This window comes from Salvelinus alpinus, chromosome 7, assembly GCF_045679555.1.
Source record: "Salvelinus alpinus chromosome 7, SLU_Salpinus.1, whole genome shotgun sequence".
Taxonomy (NCBI): Eukaryota; Metazoa; Chordata; class Actinopteri; order Salmoniformes; family Salmonidae; genus Salvelinus; species Salvelinus alpinus.
In genome coordinates, this window is record NC_092092.1 from 76,834,125 (window position 1) to 76,858,359 (window position 24,235).

The 24,235-nt window shown below is 46.0% G+C and overlaps 2 protein-coding genes across 3 annotated transcripts; one reads left to right on the forward strand and one right to left on the reverse strand.

Moving 5' to 3' along the window:
- Positions 1 to 5,992: 5,992 nt before the first annotated feature.
- On the reverse strand, positions 5,993 to 11,556 carry LOC139581701 (uncharacterized). Its single transcript, XM_071411740.1, has 5 exons — positions 11,252 to 11,556; positions 10,527 to 10,688; positions 10,181 to 10,309; positions 9,034 to 9,171; positions 5,993 to 7,397 (listed from the first exon to the last, which is right to left on the reverse strand). Exons 1-5 carry the CDS (start codon positions 11,252 to 11,254, stop codon positions 7,308 to 7,310), a joined length of 522 nt encoding a protein of 173 aa, XP_071267841.1. The 5' UTR covers positions 11,255 to 11,556; the 3' UTR covers positions 5,993 to 7,307.
- Positions 11,557 to 11,925: 369 nt separating this feature from the next.
- Positions 11,926 to 22,923, forward strand: nsdhl (NAD(P) dependent 3-beta-hydroxysteroid dehydrogenase NSDHL). 2 transcript variants are annotated; one of them, XM_071411741.1, is made up of 8 exons: positions 11,926 to 12,058; positions 12,247 to 12,305; positions 12,446 to 12,607; positions 12,766 to 12,912; positions 13,078 to 13,206; positions 18,542 to 18,717; positions 19,186 to 19,288; positions 21,886 to 22,923. In XM_071411741.1, the coding sequence occupies exons 2-8, from the start codon at positions 12,285 to 12,287 to the stop codon at positions 22,216 to 22,218; spliced, it is 1,071 nt and encodes a 356-aa protein (XP_071267842.1). In that variant the 5' UTR covers positions 11,926 to 12,058; positions 12,247 to 12,284; the 3' UTR covers positions 22,219 to 22,923. The 2 variants fall into 2 exon arrangements, with proteins under 2 accessions (XP_071267842.1, XP_071267843.1); XM_071411742.1 differs by having other exon boundaries at positions 18,542 to 18,684.
- The last annotated feature ends 1,312 nt before the right edge of the window (positions 22,924 to 24,235 follow it).

Consider the following 24,235-nt stretch of genomic DNA (forward strand, 5'->3'; position numbering starts at 1 on the left):
ATATTGAATACTACTTTTTTAAGCAAAGTGATTTGTAGTTCTGTCCCTTGTTAGTCTCCTGCAATGTCAAACAAGAACATTGTATGGTTAAGAGAAAGCTGGACGTAGGCCCTATAGCTGCCTTCTTTCTGGCCCATTAGCCATTTCCCCTTGGTTGAGGATTTAGGATTGGTCTGTCCCCACACTGGCTGCCGCTTCCACTAATCTAATAACCCCCAGTCATTGGCTGGAGCTGCCTAAATGCTCTCCTGTCATTGGCTGATGGAGCTGACCATAACTTGGTTGGTTTGGCCCGTAGCAGCCTCTGCAGCTCCCTGGACCGGTAACCATACACCAGTAGGAGCAGCGATATCCCCAGGTTATAAGTGGTGGTGATGGTGGTGGCTATATCCAGCCTGTCACAGTGGACCCAGCAGGGGAGTAGAACAGTATCTGGAGGGCCAAGGTAACTGCTGTCCGCCTGGAGCAGAGGAGCCCACCTCTACCCCTGGTGTTCCAGCACAGCAGCAGGAAACAGGCCAGTGTAGTGAGGTAGCAGGCGGGGAGAACCACGTCACTCACCACTGTGAAGAAGAGGCTCAGGACTGAGGCCCCAGACAGACAGGGAGCCAGGATGAGAGCTCTGCAGCAGGGGAGAGAGGTGTTAACCTCCATAGGAGGAAGAAGAGAAGTAACATCAGGTTAACTATTGCTTTCATGAATGTTGGGCAGCTCAATAGGAAACTACCTCTTGAGTCAATAGGCTAGAGAAGGGTATTTTACATCAACACAATACTTACACACGGACATACACAATACTGTACAGACATAAGGTACCAGTCAAATTTGGATGCACCTACTCATTCAATGGTTTTTATTTTTACTATTTTCTACATTGTAGAATAATAGTGAAGACATCAAAACTATGAAATAACACATATGGAATCATGTAGTAACCAAAAAAGGGTGTTAAACATAGCAAAATCTATTTTAGATTCTTCAAAGTAGCCACCCTTTGCCTTGATAACAGCTTTAAACACTCTTGGCATTCTCTCAACCAGCTTCACCTGGAGTACTTTTCCAACAGTCTTGAAGGAGTTCCCACATATGCTGAGCACTTGTTGGCTGCTTTTCCTTCACTCTGCGGTCCAACTCATCTCAATTTGGTTGAGGTCGGGTGATTGTGGAGGCCAGGTCATTTGATGCAGCACTCCATCACAGTCCTTGGTCAAATAGCCCTTTTACAGCCTGAAAGTGTGTTGGGTCATTGTCCTGGAGAAAACAGATGATAGTCCCACCATCACACCACCTCCTCCATGCTTCACGCTGGGAACTATACACATGCGGAGATCATCCGTTCACCTACTCTGCGTGTGACAAAGACACAGTAGGTGAAATGAAATCTGCACAATTTCCTTTAAATTGCCTACAATTTTAAAGTATTTTTTTTTTTAGAAGTAGAAGCTCGAATTGTTTGGGTACAGACTTGGATAGTAATACAGAACTCTGCAGGCTATATTTGCAGTAGATTGCAACACCGCCCCCTTTGGCAGTTCTATCTTGGCGGAAAATGTTATAGTTTGCGATGGAGATTTCAGGGTTTTTGGTGGTCTTCCTAAGCCAGGATTCAGACACGGCTAAGACATCCGGGTTGGCAGAGTGTGCTAAAGCAGTGAGTAAAACAAACTTAGGGAGTAGGCTTCTAATGTTAACATGCATGAAACATGCATATTAACATGCATATTTGAGTTAGTGTATTCTAGTATTTAAAAAAAAATACTTTCCAAATGTCTTTGAAAGTAATTGAAATACCCTAAATAGTATTTGAACCCAGGTCTGGCTGACTAACACTCACCTTCAGCTGTCTCACTGTGGTCGCTCACCTTCAGCTGTCTCACTGTGGTCGCTCACCTTCAGCTGTCTCACTGTGGTCGCTCACCTTCAGCTGTCTCACTGTGGTCGCTCACCTTCAGCTGTCTCACTGTGGTCGCTCACCTTCAGCTGTCTCACTGTGGTCGCTCACCTTCAGCTGTCTCACTGTGGTCGCTCCCCTTCAGCTGTCTCACTGTGGTCACTCAGCTTCAGCTGTCTCACTGTGGTCGCTCACCTTCAGCTGTCTCACTGTGGTCGCCCCCCTTCAGCTGTCTCACTGTGGTCGCTCACCTTCAGCTGTCTCACTGTGGTCGCTCACCTTCAGCTGTCTCACTGTGGTCACTCACCTTCAGCTGTCTCACTGTGGTCGCTCACCTTCAGCTGTCTCACTGTGGTCGCTCACCTTCAGCTGTCTCACTGTGGTCACTCACCTTCAGCTGTCTCACTGTGGTCGCTCACCTTCAGCTGTCTCACTGTGGTCGCTCACCTTCAGCTGTCTCACTGTGGTCGCTCACCTTCAGCTGTCTCACTGTGGTCGCTCACCTTCAGCTGTCTCACTGTGGTCGCTCACCTTCAGCTGTCTCACTGTGGTCGCTCACCTTCAGCTGTCTCACTGTGGTCGCTCACCTTCAGCTGTCTCACTGTGGTCGCTCACCTTCAGCTGTCTCACTGTGGTCGCTCACCTTAAGGTTATCAGATTCTTAATAGATTCCAAATCTACAGTTGAAGTTGGAAGTTTACATACACCTTAGCCAAATACATTTAAGTTCACTTTTTCACAATTCCTGACATTAAATCCTAGTAAAAATCCTAGTTCCTAGTTAGGATCACCACTTTATTTTAAGATTGTGAAATGTCAGAATAATAGTAGAGAGTATTATTTATTTCAGCTTTTATTTCTTTCATCACATTCTCAGTGGGTCAGAAGTTTACATACACTCAATTAGTATTTGGTAGGATTGGTTTAAATCGTTTAACTTGGGTCAAACTTTTCGGGTCGCCTTCCACAAGCTTCCCACAATAAGTTGGGGGAATTTTGGCCCATTCCTCCTGACAGAGCTGGTGTAACTGTGTCAGGTTTGTAGGCCTCCTTGCTCACACACGCTTTTTCAGTTCTGCCCACAAGTTTTCTGTGGGACTAAGGTCGGGGCTTTGTGATGGACACTCCAATACCTTGACTTTGTTGTCCTTAAGCCATTTTGCCACAACTTTGGAAGTATGCTTGGGGTCATTGTCCGTTTGGAAGACCCATTTGCGACCAAGATTTAACTTCCTGACTGATGTCTTGAAATGTTGATTCAATATATCCACATAATTTTCCTCCTTCATGATGCCATCTATTTTGTGAAGTGCACCAGTCCCTCCTGCAGCAAAGCACCCCCACAACATGATACTGCCATCCCTGTTCTTCACGGTTGGGATGGTGTTCTTCAGCTTACAAGCCTCCCCCTTTTTCCTCCAAACATAACGATGGTCATTATGGCCAAACAGTTCTATTTTTGTTTCATCAGACCAGAGGACACTTCTCCAAAAAGTATGATCTTTGTCCCTATGTGCAGTTGCAAACCGTAGTCTGTCTTTTTTTGCGGTTTTGGAGCAGTGGCTTCTTCCTTGCTGAGCGGCCTTTCAGGTTATGTCCATATAGGACTCGTTTTACTGTGGATATAGATACTTTTGTACCTGTTTCCTCCAGCATCTTCACATGGTCCTTTGCTGTTGTTCAGGGATTGATTTGCACTTTTCACACCAAAGTATGTTCATCTCTAGGAGACATTGTACCTCCCTGATCTTCTCATCCCCCCTTTTCCCTCTCTCTCCACCCCAAACTCTCTCTCCCTCTCTCACTCTTCTCTCTCTCTAATCTCTCACTACTCTCTCTCTCTACCCCAAACTCTCTCCCCCTCTCTCTCTCCTCTCTCTCCACTCTCTCACTCTTCTCTCTCTCATCTCTCTCCTCTCTCTCTCTCCACCTTAAACGCTCTCTCCATGCTCTCTTCTCACGCTCTCTTTCCTCTCTCACTCTCTCAGCTTTTCTCTCTCTCTCCCTCTCTCTCATCTATCTCCTCTCTCTCTCCCTAATCTCTCTACTCTCTCTCTACTATCTCTCTCTCTCTCCATGTGAACACTCACTGCAGTCCCCTGTCCCTAAAGCACATCACAAATACCACTGAGCCAATAGTTTGTTGCTGCTATCAAATATTACATGTGCCTATTCACAGCTCTGTCGTGGAGGAAGATATTGTATAGTGATGTAACTCTGCAGGAGTGCATTCTGGGTAAGCGTCACAAATGGCACCCTATTCCCTATATAGTCCACTACTTTGTACCAGGGCCCATAGTGCTCTGACCAAAACTAGAGCACCATGTAGGGAATAGGGTGCCATTTTGGACATAACCTGGCGGTCAATATTTGTCCGATAGAACATAAAGGACTGGCTTTGGGGGAATCTAGAAACATTTACAGCATCTGTTACCCACAGGTCTACCCATGTTCAGGGCCTCTGTTTAAAAAAGCATGTCAGACAACGAGTGCTGATCTGGAATCAGATGTCACTTTTAGAATATTACATTTACATTACATTTAAGTCATTTAGCAGACGCTCTTATCCAGAGCGACTTACAAATTGGTGCATTCACCTTATGATATCCAGTGGAACAACCACTTTACAATAGTGCATCTAACTCTTTTAAGGGGGGGGTTAGAAGGATTACTTTATCCTATCCTAGGTATTCCTTAAAGAGGTGGGGTTTCAGGTGTCTCCGGAAGGTGGTGATTGACTCCGCTGACCTGGCGTCGTGAGGGAGTTTGTTCCACCATTGGGGTGCCAGAGCAGCGAACAGTTTTGACTGGGCTGAGCGGGAACTGTACTTCCTCAGAGGTAGGGAGGCGAGCAGGCCAGAGGTGGATGATCGCAGTGCCCTTGTTTGGGTGTAGGGCCTGATCAGAGCCTGAAGGTACGGAGGTGCCGTTCCCCTCACAGCTCCGTAGGCAAGCACCATGGTCTTGTAGCGGATGCGAGCTTCAACTGGAAGCCAGTGGAGATAGAATATAATGAATAAGGTTATACGGTCAGTGAGGGTCTGATCCTAGACTAGCACTCTTACTTTGGGATGAGATGCTTTGTGAATACGGGCACCTTAGAATGAGTCCACTCTTAGTAATAATGTACTAACATTAGATGAGAGATTAAACATGGACATGTGTAACACTAGAATGGACATTGGGATCCTGGCAACATGACTATAGGACAGCCATCTTGGTCAGGGGAATCTTTCTTTCTAGAGACTTCTCCAACATGGTGACACAGTACATGGATCTCTATGGTCAGAACATGATACAGTTCTCTACGGTCAGAACATGGTACAGATCTCTATGGTCAGAACATGGTACAGATCTCTACAGTCAGAACATGGTACAGATCTCTATAGTCAGAACATGGTACAGATCTCTACAGTCAGAACATGGTACAGATCTCTACGGTCAGAACATGGTACAGATCTCTACAGTCAGAACATGGTACAGATCTCTATAGTCAGAACATGGTACAGATCTCTATAGTCAGAACATGGTACAGATCTCTACAGTCAGAACATGGTACAGATCTCTATAGTCAGAACATGGTACAGATCTCTATAGTCAGAACATGGTACAGATCTCTATAGTCAGAACATGGTACAGATCTCTACGGTCAGAACATGGTACAGATCTCTATGGTCAGAACATGGTACAGATCTCTATAGTCAGAACATGGTACAGATCTCTACGGTCAGAACATGGTACAGATCTCTATGGTCAGAACATGGTACAGATCTCTCTGGTCAGAACATGGTACAGATCTCTACAGTCAGAACATGGTACAGATCTCTCTGGTCAGAACATGGTACAGATCTCTACAGTCAGAACATGGTACAGATCTCTATGGTCAGAACATGGTACAGATCTCTCTGGTCAGAACATGGTACATGGATCTCTCTGGTCAGAACATGGTACATGGATCTCTATGGTCAGAACATGGTACAGATCTCTAGTCAGAACATGGTACAGATCTCTCTGGTCAGAACATGGTACAGCACCATGATCTTGTCTTACGAATACACTGGAAAAACTGCTTAAATGTGTTTCATTAATTAATATCTTGAATATCGATATATATATCTGCACATGCAGTTTATATGTACAAAACATTCAATATAGGAGATCTTACTGTAGATAATTCAAAGAGACAAAAATACAACAATACGAATAAGAAAAATACAGTCACAACTTTCACTTTACGTTACAGTTCAAATAGATGTAGGGGAGGAGGTGACTAGGGGTAGAGGAGGTGGGGTGTTGGAGGAGATGACTAGGGGTAGAGGAGGTGGGGTGTTGGAGGAGGTGACTAGGGGTAGAGGAGGTAGGGTGTTGTAGGAGGTGACTAGGGGTAGAGGAGGTAGGGTGTTGGAAGAGGTGACTAGGGGTAGAGGAGGTAGGGTGTTGGAGGAGGTGACTAGGGGTAGAGGAGGTGACGAGGTAGAGGAGGTGACTAGGGGTAGAGGAGGTGACTAGGGGTAGAGGAGGTGACTAGGGGTAGAGGAGGTGACTAGGGGTAGAGGAGGTGACCAGGGGTAGAGGAGGTGGGGTGTTGGAGGAGGTGACTAGAGGTAGAGGAGGTGACTAGGGGTAGAGGAGGTGACTAGGGGTAGAGGAGGTGACTAGGGGTAGAGGAGGTGACTAGGGGTAGAGGAGGTGACTAGGGGTAGAGGAGGTGACCAGGGGTAGAGGAGGTGGGGTGTTGGAGGAGGTGACTAGGGGTAGAGGAGGTGACTAGGGGTAGAGGAGGTGACTAGGGGTAGAGGAGGTGGGATCTTCCCTGAAACTGATGATTCATCCCCTCTGGTGGAGACTCAGGCTCAAAGACAAGCAGTTTGTTTAAGGGGATCAGTTTGAGCAAGGCGATTATTTTTGGCAAATCCTTAATGTCACATAAATCTATCTATAGATTGGAATGTTTCTGTGTGCAGTATCTGTTCCTAGTTGTCTTACACAATTTCCTGTTCTTTAACCACTTATCTTCATAATAACAGATATGAAAGGTGAAAAAGGGTATTGATAGATGAAAGCACTGTTTTGGGACTCTACCAGCATTTTAACTAAGAGACAGATAAATAGTCTTTACAGCTCATTTTCTAACTGATGAGTGGTCATGACTGTAAGGAGATAAGGAAGGAGATGAGGAAAGGAGGTAGTCCAATTAAACTAGGACAGGCCTGGATAACTGAGTAATGACTTGACTAGTACATAACATGTAAAACCAAACCACAATCTCCTCTGCCCCTGTATGTCCCCAACACCACCCTCTACCCCACAACACCCTGGTCTAGTCTCAGTACAGGCTGGTCTTCTAACCCCACAACACCCTGGTCTAGTCTCAGTACAGGCTGGTCTTCTAACCCCACAACACCCTGGTCTAGTCTCAGTACAGGCTGGTCTTCTTCATGATGCGGAGGAACTCTCCCTGGTTCACCTCGCCGTCTCCATCCCTGTCTGCCTCCTCGATCATCTCCTGGAGGTTGGAGTGGAGGAAGGAGGAGAGGGATGGAGAGGGAGAGGGGTGGGAAGGGAGGAGAGAGGAAGGAGGAGAGGGATGGAGAGGGGTGGGAAGGGAGGAGAGAGGAAGGAGGAGACGGATGGAGAGGGAGAGGGGTGGGAAGGGAGGAGAGAGGAAGGAGGAGAGGGATGGAGAGGGAGAGGGGTGGGAAGGGAGGAGAGAGGAGACGGATGGAGAGGGAGAGGGGTGGGAAGGAAGGAGAGAGGAAGGAGGAGAGGGATGGAGAGGGAGGAAAGAGGAAGGAGGAGACGGATGGAGAGGGAGAGGGGTGGGAAGGGAGGAGAGAGAGAGGAAGGAGGAGAGGGATGGAGAGGGAGAGGGGTGGGAAGGGAGGAGAGAGGAAGGAGGAGAGGGATGGAGAGGGAGAGGGGTGGGAAGGGAGGAGAGAGAGAGGAAGGAGGAGACGGATGGAGAGGGAGAGGGGTGGGAAGGGAGGAGAGAGGAAGGAGGAGAGGGATGGAGAGGGAGAGGGGTGGGAAGGGAGGAGAGAGGAAGGAGGAGACGGATGGAGAGGGAGAGGGGTGGGAAGGAAGGAGAGAGGAAGGAGGAGACGGATGGAGAGGGAGAGGGGTGGGAAGGGAGGAGAGAGGAAGGAGGGGAGGGAGGGAGAGGGATGGGAAGGGAGGAGAGAGGAAGGAGGAGACGGATGGAGAGGGAGAGGGGTGGGAAGGGAGGAGAGAGGAAGGAGGAGACGGATGGAGAGGGAGAGGGGTGGGAAGGAAGGAGAGAGGAAGGAGGAGACGGATGGAGAGGGAGAGGGGTGGGAAGGAAGGAGAGAGGAAGGAGGAGACGGATGGAGAGGGAGAGGGGTGGGAAGGAAGGAGAGAGGAAGGAGGAGACGGATGGAGAGGGAGAGGGGTGGGAAGGAAGGAGAGAGGAAGGAGGAGACGGATGGAGAGGGAGAGGGGTGGGAAGGGAGGAGAGAGGAAGGAGGGGAGGGAGGGAGAGGGATGGGAAGGGAGGAGAGAGGAAGGAGGGGAGGTAGGGAGAGGGATGGGAAGGGAGGAGAGAGGAAGGAGGGGACAGGGGAAGGAGGGGACAGGGGAAGGAGAGTGAGAGAGATGGGAAGGGAGGAGAGAGGAAGCAGGGGACAGGGGAAGGAGAGGGAGAGAGATGAGGAGAGAGGAAATAGGGGAGGGAGAGAGATGAGGAGAGGAAGGGGGACAGGGAAAGGATAGGGATGGGAAGGGAGGTGAGAGAAAAGAGGGGAGGGATGGAGAGGGAGTGGGATGGGAAGGGAGGAGAGAGGAAGGGGGACAGGGGACAGGGGAAGGAGAGGGAGGGAGATGAGGAGAGAGGAAGCAGGGGACAGGGGAAGGTGAGGTGGCAGATTCACAGTAAATGACTAAACAGAAGCTTTAGCAGTGGACCAGTATATTTCTCTTGACAAATTAAAACTATCTTGTAACCTATCCCATATCATCCTGTAGGTTCGTGTGTGTGTGTGTGTGTGTGTGTGTGTGTGTGTGTGTGTGTGTGTGTGTGTGTGTGTGTGTGTGTGTGTGTGTGTGTGTGTGTGTGTGTGTGTGTGTGTGTGTGTGTGTGTGTGTGTGTGTGTGTGTGTACAGTGCTGTCCAGGTGTATGTCTCACCTGCAGTTCCTCGGCAGTCAGGTTCTCTCCTAGTTCCTTGGCGACCCTCTTCAGGTTCCTGAAGGAGATCTTCCCCGTCTCATCATCATCAAACAGACGGAATGCTTTCAGGATCTCCTCCTTAGAATCCTTCTCAGCCTGGGTTGGTAGACAGTTACAACACAACGTAATACAACACAATACAGCATGGTGAGACAATATCACAAAAATACCCCGTAATACAACACAATACTCTGTATAGTTGTGAAGTAAAATGTACAACTCCTATCCAGTGGTGGAAAAAATACTCAATTGTTATACTTGAGTAAAAGTAAAGATACCTTAATAAAAAATGACTCAAGTTAAAGTGAATGTGACCCAGTAAAATACTACTTGAGTAAAAGTCTAAAAGTATTTCGTTTTAAATATACTTAAGTATCAAAAGTAAACGGATTTGCTCAAATATACTTAGGTATCAAAAGTAAAAGTAAAAGTATAAATAATTTCAAATTCCTTATATTATGCAAACCAGATGGCACAATTTTTTGTATTTATTTTAAATTTATGGATAGCCAGTGGCATGCTCCATCACTCAGACATTAATTTACAAACAAAGCATTTGTGTTTAGTGAGTCCACAGTAGAGATGACTAGGGATGTTTTCTTGATAAGTATGTGATTTGGACAATTTTCCTGTCAAAATGTAATGAGTACTTTTTTTTATTTAACTAGGCAAGTCAGCTAAGAACAAATTCTTATTTACAATGACAGCCTAGGAACAGTGGGTTAACTGCCTTGTTCAGAGGCAGAACGCCAGATTTTTACCTTGTCAGCTCAGGGATTCAGATCTAGCAACCTTTCGGTTACTGGCCCAATGCTCTAACCACAACACTTTTGTGTGTCAGGGAAAATATATGGAGTAAAAAGTACATTATTTTCTTTAGGAATGTAGTGAAGTAAAAGTAAAAGTTGTCAAAAATGTTAATAGTAAAGTACAGATACCCCCCGAAACTACTTAAGTAGTACTTTAAAGTATTTTTACTCCTATCACATTTTTTTGGTTGCTAAATTGTAATGTTATGTTACAAGCACTGACAGTGTTTGCTCTTGACAGCACATTTTTTATCACAAAAACAGACATTATTTATTCACTATGTTGTTTTTCTTACCATCTTCTGAGTCATGACGGTGAGAAAATCAGAGAAGGAGATCTTTCCTGTTCCGTCCTTATCCACCTCCGTTATCATCCTCTTAATCTCCTCTTTCTTCGGCTCGAACCCCAGCGCCCTCATAGCAACCTAGAGAGAGGAAGATTGATAGATAGATAAAAACAGATGAGCTGGTTAAAACCAGGTGTGTTAGTGTTGAGATGGAACAAAAGCACACCGTAGCTCCCCAGGACGATCTTTGTTGACCGACACTGTATTACTAAGCATTATGGGTACTGTAATAGATTATGTTACGCAAACATTGTCCCTGTGCATAACCCCTAACCCCTAACCTCTGACCCCTTACCTTTAGCTCCTTGACTTCAATGTGTCCGGAGGCGTCGGTGTCGAAAAGTTCAAAGGCCTCTCTGATCTCCTGTTTCAGCTCCTTGGTGAGATCCGACTTGGGGCTGGACTTCTTCCTGGGGGGAGGGACCGGACCTAGGGACGGCCTCTTTACACTGGTTGCCTAGCGATGGCAACAAGGAAGCAAATTAAGGGTTGATGGGCATCTTAATGGTTTTAAGTGGATTCCTTGTCTAATCTCCTTCAGTCCAGCTATGCTAGACTATTGAGATGCAGCCGGGAGATAAAGAGACAGGGAAAGCCTTAGAAGGGTGTATTTTTGTCATCTTCTATCTACATAGGGCCATTTCAATGTAAAGTCAGGTAGTCTGGGGGAAACATGCCATAAATAGGGAGACAATGTATGTCACTTTAAAAAAGCATGACCAGCCCTAAAGCTGATTATTTTACAGATAGCTGGCAACAAAATGAACGCTTTCAGGACATGGGAAAATATGCATCATAGCTTTTTTCATTCTGATTATTCACATCCCATTACTAGCCCTATCAGATAATATACACGTTCTTCCATTTGAGTGAGTAATAAGCTAACCTATTATTCCTATCGGACAGCCAGTTACGGTTAATACAGGTTGTGGTAGCATCAGTGTAGCGAGGCCTTTTGTAATTTGTAGCATAAGCACAAGGAGCATCAAAACAGAACCGCTCCATCATGGACATTCTCACCATTTCAGATGATCACTCGCGGAAGGCAGCAACAAGAGAACCGTAAATTTACTAAAGAGTGTTTTGTCTAATCTATTGATGTCGCTCCTCTCTCCCCTCCTATCATCCAGGCAGAGATGAGATCATAGACAGAAAGACCGACCGTCTATTACACGGGAGCAGTAACCGATGTGCCGTTATTAACAAGCATAGTACAATGTTATAATAGGGTTAATATAATGTTTGAGTAATAAATTAAGAAAATAAAATTAACATTTCCAGTCAATGAGCGCAGTATTCAGTCAGTGCTATAATTATTTTGATTAGTATGTGACTGTGCACTCGATTTAACTCATTCTGCACGCCGGGTGCGCAAAATGGCATATTCAGAATGGAAACAATTCGTACGAAGCTAAATCGAGGGCATCTAGTTCGGCGAGAAGATTACTGGTTGTTGACGACATGTGGTATAAAACGCTATACGAGAATTGGCTGGCTTGATCGTTGAAGCTCTGATCCAGAATCTGTTCTCCGTGCGCCAACTCATCTGATACCGAGGTGAGTGAAATATAAAAACGGATACAGGATCAGGTTTAGGGGCGTTTACACTCTACCCACTGTGGGTGTGGTCTCACTGTGATTATGTCCCGGTTGGTCAGAGCAGTGGCGTTCTTTGACGTAGGCTCCCCTCCATTGGCTGTTCGAGCATGCCACCTTCACAGGCGAACTCCCGTCCACCCACTGAGAGCGCCTCTCGCGCTCAGCTAATACAGGGGTTTATTATTTGTTCGCGCGTCCTTTCATACTGTTGTAAAACAGATTAAACTGGTAAAATGATACGTTTTTCACTTATTTGATCGCATTTTAGTGTCTTTATATTGAAAACTTGTCTTGAAATAATCTAAAGGTGTTTGATTGTAGTCTTCATCATGTTTCAATTGTCCATGTGACATGATCTTGTCAAACTGTTTTTGAACGAGGGAACTTTTAACCAAATACTGTCTTTTCTCTGCCAGTTTGTCTCCCAACACCGGCGTCTCACCTGCAGTTTATCATGGCCACACGCATACGACCTGTGAGTACACAGCAGTTTGTAGAAAATATCAAATTCTGAGCTGTATGCCACATGCTCAGCTATGTATTTGTCCTTCTCATATGTTTATTTGTGTCTCTCTTTCTGTCTTTTCTGAATGTTGTCCCTCTGTCCCTGTACAGAGCAGTAAGCGGTGTGCAGTGATAGGAGGCTCTGGGTTCCTGGGTAGACACCTGGTAGAGAAGCTGTTGGATAAGGGCTACACCGTGTCGGTGTTCGACATCAGACAGAGCTATGAACTACCTGGAGTCACCTTCCACCAGGGAGACCTCTGTGACAAACAGGTGAGTCTGTCTGTGAAGAGTCTGTGCACTGAGCTGTTTGGGCCATGTTATATGACCGCGCTATGGTCTATGGCCTTTGAACTGTGGCCCGTGTGTACACATTAGGTCAGTGTGTGTGTCTGCATCTGAACATCAGTGTGTGTGTGGCCCTATCCCAGGCTCTCCTAACAGCCCTCCAAGATGTCTCCCTGGTGTTCCACTGTGCCTCTCCAGCCCCAGCCAGTGATGACAAGGCTCTGTTCCAGAGAGTCAACATCCAGGGGACACAGACTGTCCTACAGGCCTGCACTGAGGCTGGAGTACAGGTAGGGGGCAGTATAGAGTTATTATTGGACAGAGAGGTGTGTCATACAAGATATTATAATAAAGACAGACTAAATTCAATGAAAGAAATGCTCTGTTAAAATACTTGGACTTTCTGTAATTACTGATCTTGTGAATAGATAGTCAGTTCTGTCTGTCTGCTATAGAAAGTGGTACTGACCAGCAGTGCCAGTGTGGTGTTTGAAGGAACAGACATCAAGGATGGGAGAGAAGACCTTCCCTACGCCAAGAAGCCCATCGACTACTACACAGAGACCAAGATAGAACAGGAGAAGGTGAGGACACTACTACACACAGAGACCGAGATAGAACAGGAGAAGGTGAGGACACTACTACACAGAGACCAAGATAGAACAGGAGAAGGTGAGGACACTACTACACACAGAGACCAAGATAGAACAGGAGAAGGTGAGGACACTACTACACAGAGACCAAGATAGAACAGGAGAAGGTGAGGACACTACTACACAGAGACCAAGATAGAACAGGAGAAGGTGAGGACACTACTACACACAGAGACCGAGATAGAACAGGAGAAGGTGAGGACACTACTACACACAGAGACCAAGATAGAACAGGAGAAGGTGAGGACACTACTACACAGAGACCAAGATAGAACAGGAGAAGGTGAGGACACTACTACACACAGACACCAAGATAGAACTGGAGAAGGTGAGGACACTACTACACACAGACACCAAGATAGAACTGGAGAAGGTGAGGACACTACTACACACAGACACCAAGATAGAACAGGAGAAGGTGAGGACACTACTACACAGAGACCAAGATAGAACAGGAGAAGGTGAGGACACTACTACACAGAGACCAAGATAGAACAGGAGAAGGTGAGGACACTACTACACAGAGATCAAGATAGAACAGGAGAAGGTGAGGACACTACTACACAGACACCAAGATAGAACAGGAGAAGGTGAGGACACTACTACACACAGACACCAAGATAGAACAGGAGAAGGTGAGGACACTACTACACAGACACCAAGATAGAACAGGAGAAGGTGAGGACACTACTACACACAGAGACCAAGATAGAACAGGAGAAGGTGAGGACACTACTACACACAGACACCAAGATAGAACAGGAGAAGGTGAGGACACTACTACACACAGACACCAAGATAGAACAGGAGAAGGTGAGGACACTACTACACAGAGACCAAGATAGAACAGGAGAAGGTGAGGACACTACTACACACAGAGACCAAGATAGAACAGGAGAAGGTGAGGACACTACTACACACAGACACCAAGATAGAACAGGAGAAGGTGAGGACACTACTACACACAGACCAAGATAGAACAGGAGAAGGTGAGGACACTACTACACAGAGACCAAGAGAGAACAGGAGAAGGTGAGGACACTACTACACAGACACCAAGATAGAACAGGAGAAGGTGAGGACACTACTACACAGAGACCAAGATAGAACAGGAGAAGGTGAGGACACTACTACACACAGACACCAAGATAGAACAGGAGAAGGTGAGGACACTACTACACAGAGACCAAGATAGAACAGGAGAAGGTGAGGACACTACTACACACAGAGACCAAGATAGAACAGGAGAAGGTGAGGACACTACTACACACAGACACCAAGATAGAACAGGAGAAGGTGAGGACACTACTACACAGAGACCAAGATAGAACAGGAGAAGGTGAGGACACTACTACACACAGACACCAAGATAGAACAGGAGAAGGTGAGGACACTACTACACAGAGACCAAGATAGAACAGGAGAAGGTGAGGACACTACTACACACAGACACCAAGATAGAACAGGAGAAGGTGAGGACACTACTACACAGAGACCAAGATAGAACAGGAGAAGGTGAGGACACTACTACACACAGAGACCAAGATAGAACAGGAGAAGGTGAGGACACTACTACACAGAGACCAAGATAGAACAGGAGAAGGTGAGGACACTACTACACACAGACACCAAGATAGAACAGGAGAAGGTGAGGACACTACTACACAGAGACCAAGATAGAACAGGAGAAGGTGAGGACACTACTACACACAGACACCAAGATAGAACAGGAGAAGGTGAGGACACTACTACACAGAGACCAAGATAGAACAGGAGAAGGTGAGGACACTACTACACAGAGACCAAGATAGAACAGGAGAAGGTGAGGACACTACTACACAGAGACCAAGATAGAACAGGAGAAGGTGAGGACACTACTACACAGACACCAAGATAGAACAGGAGAAGGTGAGGACACTACTACACAGACACCAAGATAGAACAGGAGAAGGTGAGGACACTACTACACAGACACCAAGATAGAACAGGAGAAGGTGAGGACACTACTACACACAGACACCAAGATAGAACTGGAGAAGGTGAGGACACTACTACACACAGACACCAAGATAGAACTGGAGAAGGTGAGGACACTACTACACACAGACACCAAGATAGAACAGGAGAAGGTGAGGACACTACTACACAGAGACCAAGATAGAACAGGAGAAGGTGAGGACACTACTACACAGAGACCAAGATAGAACAGGAGAAGGTGAGGACACTACTACACAGAGACACCAAGATAGAACAGGAGAAGGTGAGGACACTACTACACACAGACACCAAGATAGAACAGGAGAAGGTGAGGACACTACTACACACAGAGACCAAGATAGAACAGGAGAAGGTGAGGACACTACTACACAGAGACACCAAGATAGAACTGGAGAAGGTGAGGACACTACTACACACAGACACCAAGATAGAACTGGAGAAGGTGAGGACACTACTACACACAGACACCAAGATAGAACAGGAGAAGGTGAGGACACTACTACACAGAGACCAAGATAGAACAGGAGAAGGTGAGGACACTACTACACAGAGACCAAGATAGAACAGGAGAAGGTGAGGACACTACTACACAGAGACCAAGATAGAACAGGAGAAGGTGAGGACACTACTACACAGACACCAAGATAGAACTGGAGAAGGTGAGGACACTACTACACACAGACACCAAGATAGAACAGGAGAAGGTGAGGACACTACTACACAGAGACCAAGATAGAACAGGAGAAGGTGAGGACACTACTACACAGAGACCGAGATAGAACAGGAGAAGGTGAGGACACTACTACACAGAGACACCAAGATAGAACAGGAGAAGGTGAGGACACTACTACACACAGACACCAAGATAGAACAGGAGAAGGTGAGGACACTACTACACACAGAGACCAAGATGGAACAGGAGAAGGTGAGGACACTACTACACACAGACACCAAGATAGAACAGGAGAAGGTGAGGACACTACTACACACAGAGACCAAGATAGAACAGGAGAAGGTGAGGACACTACTACACACAGACACCAAGATAGAACAGGAGAAGGTGAGGACACTACTACACAGAGAGACCAAGATAGAACAGGAGAAGGTGAGGACACTACTACACACAGAGACCAAGATAGAACAGGAGAAGGTGAGGACACTACTACACAGAGACCAAGATAGAACAGGAGAAGGTGAGGACACTACTACACACAGACACCAAGATAGAACAGGAGAAGGTGAGGACACTACTACACAGAGACCAAGATAGAACAGGAGAAGGTGAGGACACTACTACACACAGACACCAAGATAGAACAGGAGAAGGTGAGGACACTACTACACAGAGACCAAGATAGAACAGGAGAAGGTGAGGACACTACTACACAGAGACCAAGATAGAACAGGAGAAGGTGAGGACACTACTACACACAGACACCAAGATAGAACAGGAGAAGGTGAGGACACTACTACACACAGACACCAAGATAGAACAGGAGAAGGTGAGGACACTACTACACAGAGACCAAGATAGAACAGGAGAAGGTGAGGACACTACTACACAGACACCAAGATAGAACAGGAGAAGGTGAGGACACTACTACACAGAGACACCAAGATGGAACAGGAGAAGGAGAGGACACTACTACACACAGAGACCAAGATAGAACAGGAGAAGGTGAGGACACTACTACACAGAGACCAAGATAGAACAGGAGAAGGTGAGGACACTACTACACACAGAGACCGAGATAGAACAGGAGAAGGTGAGGACACTACTACACAGACACCAAGATAGAACAGGAGAAGGTGAGGACACTACTACACAGAGACCAAGATAGAACAGGAGAAGGTGAGGACACTACTACACACAGAGACCAAGATAGAACAGGAGAAGGTGAGGACACTACTACACAGAGACCAAGATAGAACAGGAGAAGGTGAGGACACTACTACACACAGACACCAAGATGGAACAGGAGAAGGTGAGGACACTACTACACACAGACACCAAGATAGAACAGGAGAAGGTGAGGACACTACTACACACAGACACCAAGATAGAACAGGAGAAGGTGAGGACACTACTACACACAGACACCAAGATAGAACAGGAGAAGGTGAGGACACTACTACACACAGACACCAAGATAGAACAGGAGAAGGTGAGGACACTACTACACACAGACACCAAGATAGAACAGGAGAAGGTGAGGACACTACTACACAGAGACCAAGATAGAACAGGAGAAGGTGAGGACACTACTACACACAGACACCAAGATAGAACAGGAGAAGGTGAGGACACTACTACACACAGAGACCAAGATAGAACAGGAGAAGGTGAGGACACTACTACACACAGACACCAAGATAGAACAGGAGAAGGTGAGGACACTACTACACAGAGACCAAGATAGAACAGGAGAAGGTGAGGACACTACTACACAGACACCAAGATAGAACAGGAGAAGGTGAGGACACTACTACACACAGACACCAAGATAGAACAGGAGAAGGTGAGGACACTACTACACAGAGACCAAGATAGAACAGGAGAAGGTGAGGACACTACTACACACAGACACCAAGATAGAACAGGAGAAGGTGAGGACACTACTACACAGAGACCAAGATAGAACAGGAGAAGGTGAGGACACTACTACACAGAGACCAAGATAGAACAGGAGAAGGTGAGGACACTACTACACACAGACACCAAGATAGAACAGGAGAAGGTGAGGACACTACTACACACAGACACCAAGATAGAACAGGAGAAGGTGAGGACACTACTACACAGAGACCAAGATAGAACAGGAGAAGGTGAGGACACTACTACACACAGACACCAAGATAGAACAGGAGAAGGTGAGGACACTACTACACACAGACACCAAGATAGAACAGGAGAAGGTGAGGACACTACTACACACAGACACCAAGATAGAACAGGAGAAGGTGAGGACACTACTACACACAGACACCAAGATAGAACAGGAGAAGGTGAGGACACTACTACACACAGACCAAGATAGAACAGGAGAAGGAGAATGCTTGTTTATTTTGTGGAAGAGGCTTATTTGTAGAATAGCTTGATCATAGTTATATTAATGGTACCAGAGCATTGCTAGGGGGGAGAACTTGCCTACACATTAAGACATTGATGCTGGACTATCCATAAATGCATACATACATGTTACGTAGACGCTACATACTCCACATGAAATAAGTCATGTTCTCCTCTATCTTCATCTCTGTGTCTCAGCTGGTTCTGAAGGCCTGTGACAAGGAGAAGGGTCTCCTGACAGTGGCCATCCGACCTCACGGTATCTTCGGCCCCCGGGACCCCCAGCTGGTGCCCATCCTGGTCGACACGGCACGCAGGGGCAAGATGAAGTTCATCATCGGGTCAGTCATACACAGAACTGGAATGGAACATGGGTCAGTCATACACAGAACTGGAATGGAACATGGGTCAGTCATACACAGGACTGGAATGGAACATGGGTCAGTCATACACAGAACTGGAGTGGAACATGGGTCAGTCATACACAGGACTGGAATGGAACATGGGTCAGTCATACACAGGACTGGAATGGAACATGGGTCAGTCATACACAGGACTGGAGTGGAACATGGACTCTTCACTAGACATAGTGGGATCAACCAAAGTTAATGTTTTATGTTGTCTCTGTTGATGTAGTCTCTCTGCCTTCTCTCTCTCTGCCTTCTCTCTCTCTGCCTTCTCTCTCTCTGCCTTTTCTCTCTCTGCCTTTTCTCTCTCTGCCTTTTCTCTCTCTGCCTTTTCTCTCTCTGCCTTCTCTCTCTCTGCCTTCTCTCTCTCTGCCTTCTCTCTCTCTGCCTTCTCTCTCTCTGCCTCTCTGTGCCTCTCTCTTTCTGTCTCTGTAGTGATGGTTCTAACCTGGTGGATTTCACTTTTGTGGACAATGTGGTTCATGGACACATCCTGGCAGCTGAGAGTCTGAGGCCAGAGTCTCCTATCTGTGGCAAGGTAGGAACCCTCTACATGGCGTTGCTCATACGCTAGACTTGCCTGGACGACTGGATGCTGATGATGATCAATGGGGTCAACTGTTCTGTGTTAGAAGAAAGAGATGCCTTTCGCACTCACGCTATTTGTTGGGTTCAGACTAACCTCGTCCCATGCTCAATTGCTAGCACATAATGGCACTATTAAGGTTCTATCTGCAAAAATATGATTCTGAGGTAATTGGCTTTAAAGATCCAACCCTAATTGGTTTGAATGGTGTCAGCAAATGTGATCTTGTATTCTTTTGACCAACAGGAGTTGGGGTATTTAGAGTACTATGTACTGTAGGTAGAGAACATTGAACAGAACAAGGCTATATCAGTAACTCAATTTGGACAAAAATGCAGATACAACGTTAAAGTCCCAAGCTCTCAATATAGAGCCTGGAAATACTGTCTAGCAAAGTGGGACTTGAAAGGGGTGAAAATTGAGGTGGGAGGGAGCCTGCACTTCTATATTAGATGGGATGCTGAAAATAGCTATTTAAAATGAATGTTCAATGACAGCGACCATATTATTTTGGGGTTAGGGTTATTTTTGGGAAGCCCAATTGATTCTGAGTTTGGGAATGTAAAGTTTAAATGTGAAAACTAGTCCAAAATGCATACTTACTGATTTTTCCCGAACTCACTTCCTTGTTTAGCCTAAATCGCTTGCCCTGCTTGCACTTTGAATTCCACAATGTAGAGTGGAGGTTCTAAGGGTCATGCTAGATCAGGGATGGGCAACTTTCTTTTAGGAACTCAGTCGGAGTCTTTCATTTACTGTTGAGAGTTAGAATAGTGGAATAGAGTTAGAATAGTGGAATACAAAGTGCAATTTCAAAATGTGGTTGTGATTCAGCAGTTTTTCTCTTGTCAGTCACTGATAGTCAGTCAATTAGCCCATGTCAGCACATTTTTGTTGTTGATTTAGCGGCCAGCTATCTAAACTATCTAAACGGCCGGGGGGGCCGGTAAAATTGATTTTGTTGATCAGTCTCACTCAGATATCATTTAGTACGCAGACCTGCGAGCAGCTGCGGCCCCTCATTTTTTAAAAAATTTCACCTTTATTTAACTAGGCAAGTCATTTAAGAACAAATTCTTATTTACAATGACAACCTACCAAAAAACCTCCTGCTGGGACAAAAAATAAAAAATGTATTAAATATAGGACAAAACACACATCACGACAAAAGAGACAACACGGGCCAGCCGAGTGGTGCAGTGATTTGAGGCCCTGCCTCGCAGTGCTAGCTGTGCCACGAGATCCTGGGTTCAAGTCCAGGCTCTGTCGCAGCCGGCCGTGACCGGGAGACCCATGGGGCAGTGCACAATTGGCCCAGCGTCATCTGGGTTAGGGGAGGGTTTGGCCAGCAGGGATGTCCTTGTCCCATCGCGCACTAGCGACTCCTGTGGCGGGCCGGGCACAGTGCACGCTGACACGGTTGCCAGGTGTACGGTGTATCCTCCGACACGTTGGTGCGGCTGGCGTCCAGGTTAAGTGGGCATTGTGTCAAGAGGCAGTGCGGCTTGGTTGGATTGTGTTTCGGAGGACGCATGGCTCTCGAACTTCGCCTCTCCTGAGTCCGTACGGGAGTTGCAGCGATGAGACAAGACTGTAACTAACATTTGGATACCACGAAATTGGGGAGAAAACGGGTAAAAAAACAATATATATAAAAAAGAGAGAACACTACATAAAGAGAGACCTAAGACAGCAACATAGCAAGGCAGCAACACATGACAACATAGCATGGTAGCAACACAACATGACAACAACATGGTAGCAACACAACATGGTAGCAGCACGAAACATGGTACAAACATTATTGGGCACAGACAACAGCACAAAGGTCAACAAGGTAGAGACAATACACCACACAAAGCAGCAACAACTGTCAGTAAGAGTGTCCATGATTGAGTCTTTGAATGAAGAGATTGAGATAAAACTGTCCAGTTTGAGTGTTTGTTGCAGCTCGTTCCAGTCGTTAGCTGCAGCGAACTGAAAGAGGAGCGACCCAGGGATGTGTGTGCTTTGGGGACCTTTAACAGAATGTGACTGGCAGAACGGGTGGTGTATGTGGAGGATGAGGGCTGCAGTAGGTATCTCAGATAGGGGGAGTGAGGCCTAAGAGGGTTTTATAAATAAGCATCAACCAGTAGGTCTTGCGACAGCTATACAGAGATGACCAGTTTACAGAAGAGTATAGAGTGAAGTGATGTGTCCTATAAGGAGCATTGGTGGCAAATCTGATGGCCGAATGGTAAAGAACATCTAGCCGCTCGTGAGTTCTGATTTGTTGTGGCCCCGCCTTCTTCAAAGTTGCCCATCCCTGTACTAGATGGTGATGGACTGAGAGATCAGCCAATGAAAATCCAGCGGCAGGTTTTCCCGCTCCTGCCATGGGCTCCGATCAAGTCCCTTTCTGAGGCGCTGGGAAACCAGACGGTTCCATAAAGAAAGAAGGTGGTTACAGAGAATGAATAGAAATGTCTTAACCGAACTCTGGCAACATTATAATTTTCTCAATCCATATTGACTGGTCTTTCTCATCTCTCCCTCTCCCCCTCCAGGCGTACCACATCACTAATGACGAGCCTGTCCGGTTCTGGGACTTCATGTCAGATATTCTAGTTGGTCTGGGCTACGCTGCTCCGCGCTACCACCTTCCCTACACGCTAGTCTACGGGCTGGCTCTGCTGCTGTGGCTGCTGTCTCTGTTACTACGCCCCCTAGTGGCCTTCAAACCCACCTTCACCCCCATGAGGGTGGCCCTGGCAGGTACACACCACTTCTACAGCTGCTCCAGAGCCAAGCAGGACATGGGGTACAAACCTGTGGTCGGTCTGAAGGATGGGATCAGACTCACGGTGGAGAGCTATCCTCATCTACGACATGGAGCCTGATGGCGATGTCTGCAATATGGTAGCCTGGAAACCAAACTGATATGCTCTGTGAAACAATGGTGAAATGGATCGTATCAGTTTGGATTCCAGGCTAGTGGTATGGATCCTCACGGCTGAGTCCTGACTTGAGATCTATGCACACAACTTGTTCATTTTAGTAAAATCATCCACTGATGTCAATGGGAGGAAAACATGAAGCTGGGAGTTGTGTGTACAGTCCTCAAGTTAAGATTCAACCCTGAGGACGGTTTCATACTCTCACCAGTGTCTTAAGTCTTAATCGTTAGGTAAAAAAAAAAAAAAGGTGTGATTTTCAAACTCACATTTTTTTGTCCCATAATACTAACAGGAGGTATGATGCGTTGACAGGAGTGCTTTCTGTCATGTCTGTAGGCCTACATGAGGATCTGTGAACTCTCACCTTTCCTACAACAGTCACTCTTCCATTAGTGCCTGGTTTCAGTACCTCTCCTCACCAATAGAGAGCAGCACACATTTCTTCTCTGTGGAATGTGGATACACAATCTAACATGGAGAGGTTTCCAACACTTCCTCTTGCCATTGTTCATGAGCACTCATTTGGATGTATGAGTGATACATTTACTGTGACTAGTTTCCCTCTACAGCTATCTTATTTCTATTCTCTTGTACAAATCATAAGCAATCATGCAGTTTGTTCATTTCAAATAAAATCCATTATCTAAACATTGCATTGTTTATTAAAACACTAAGAATGTGTTTGTATATGAACCAACATTGTCAACATATGTTTGTTTACCTTCATTAGAACACATAGTTACAGACAAATGTTTGTATGTTTTAAACCCTATATCCAACATTACTCAGGCAAGCCACGCCCTTATTCTTACCAAAGTCAATATCACAGGACTAATGTTAGTATGACGTGTATTTAAACTGTATTACAATGTATGTCATAGAACTGTAGTACACAGAAAGGGATGGGCTGCTATTCTCTCTCCGTCAGCCTCCCTTTTCTACATTCCAGCTGTCTTACTGTCACCGTGACATGGCGTCCTCTCATAAACACATCTTCTCCTGTAACACGTATTAAAGCGGATTACAGAGAAAGATATCGTTTAGGTGCGTTAGCGTCAAAGCATCGTATAGGTCTGTCACAGTGACTGGTGCATGTTTGACATTCCAGCTGTTGGTGTGGTGAGCAGTGGTGGTTGGAACATGCAAATCTTGGGGCAAAAAATAGAAGTGGGATGCATGCCAGCAAAGCCACAACACTAAACAATACATTAATTGCACTATAACGGTGACAAACGGTGTCCACAAACAGCCTACATAAAGCTGTCCCAACAGCAGAGTCCCAACAGCAGTCCCAACACCTTACCACTGCTACACCTGGCTATCAGCAGAGCCTTGTCTGACAGCAAAACAGTTCATTCAGACTCATTTACTGCCTTTAAAAAAAACATAGCTGATATGGCTGACTTGTTTAAACTAATGTGGTTTCACCTGACAATTAAGATGTACAAACTATGGCATAAGGGGACAGTGTGTCACGTCCTGACCATAGTTCTTATGTGTGTTGTTTGTTTTAGTGTTGGTCAGGACGTGAGCTGGGTGGGCATTCTATGTTGTGTGTCTAGTTTGTCTGTTTCTGTGTTCAGCCTAATATGGTTCTCAATCAGAGGCAGCTGTCAATCGTTGTCCCTGATTGAGAATCATATATAGGTGGCTTGTTTTGTGTTGGGGATTGTGGGTGGTTGTCTTTGTGTTCTGCACCAGATAGGACTGTTTTCGGTTTTCACATTTATTTGTTTTGTTGTTTGTAGTGTTCACATATTCTTTATTAAATTATGTTGAACACTAGCCGCGCTGCGTTTTGGTCCTCTCCTTCATCCCAGGAAGAAAACCATTACACAGTGAGCGGATAAGAGGCAATCTGTATTTTCGATTAAGACGTTAACGAGCGAGCTAGGACGGACGTAGTCTATATAATTATTTGTTTAGCACTTTTGAAATGTACAGCGACAGAAATCAGAAC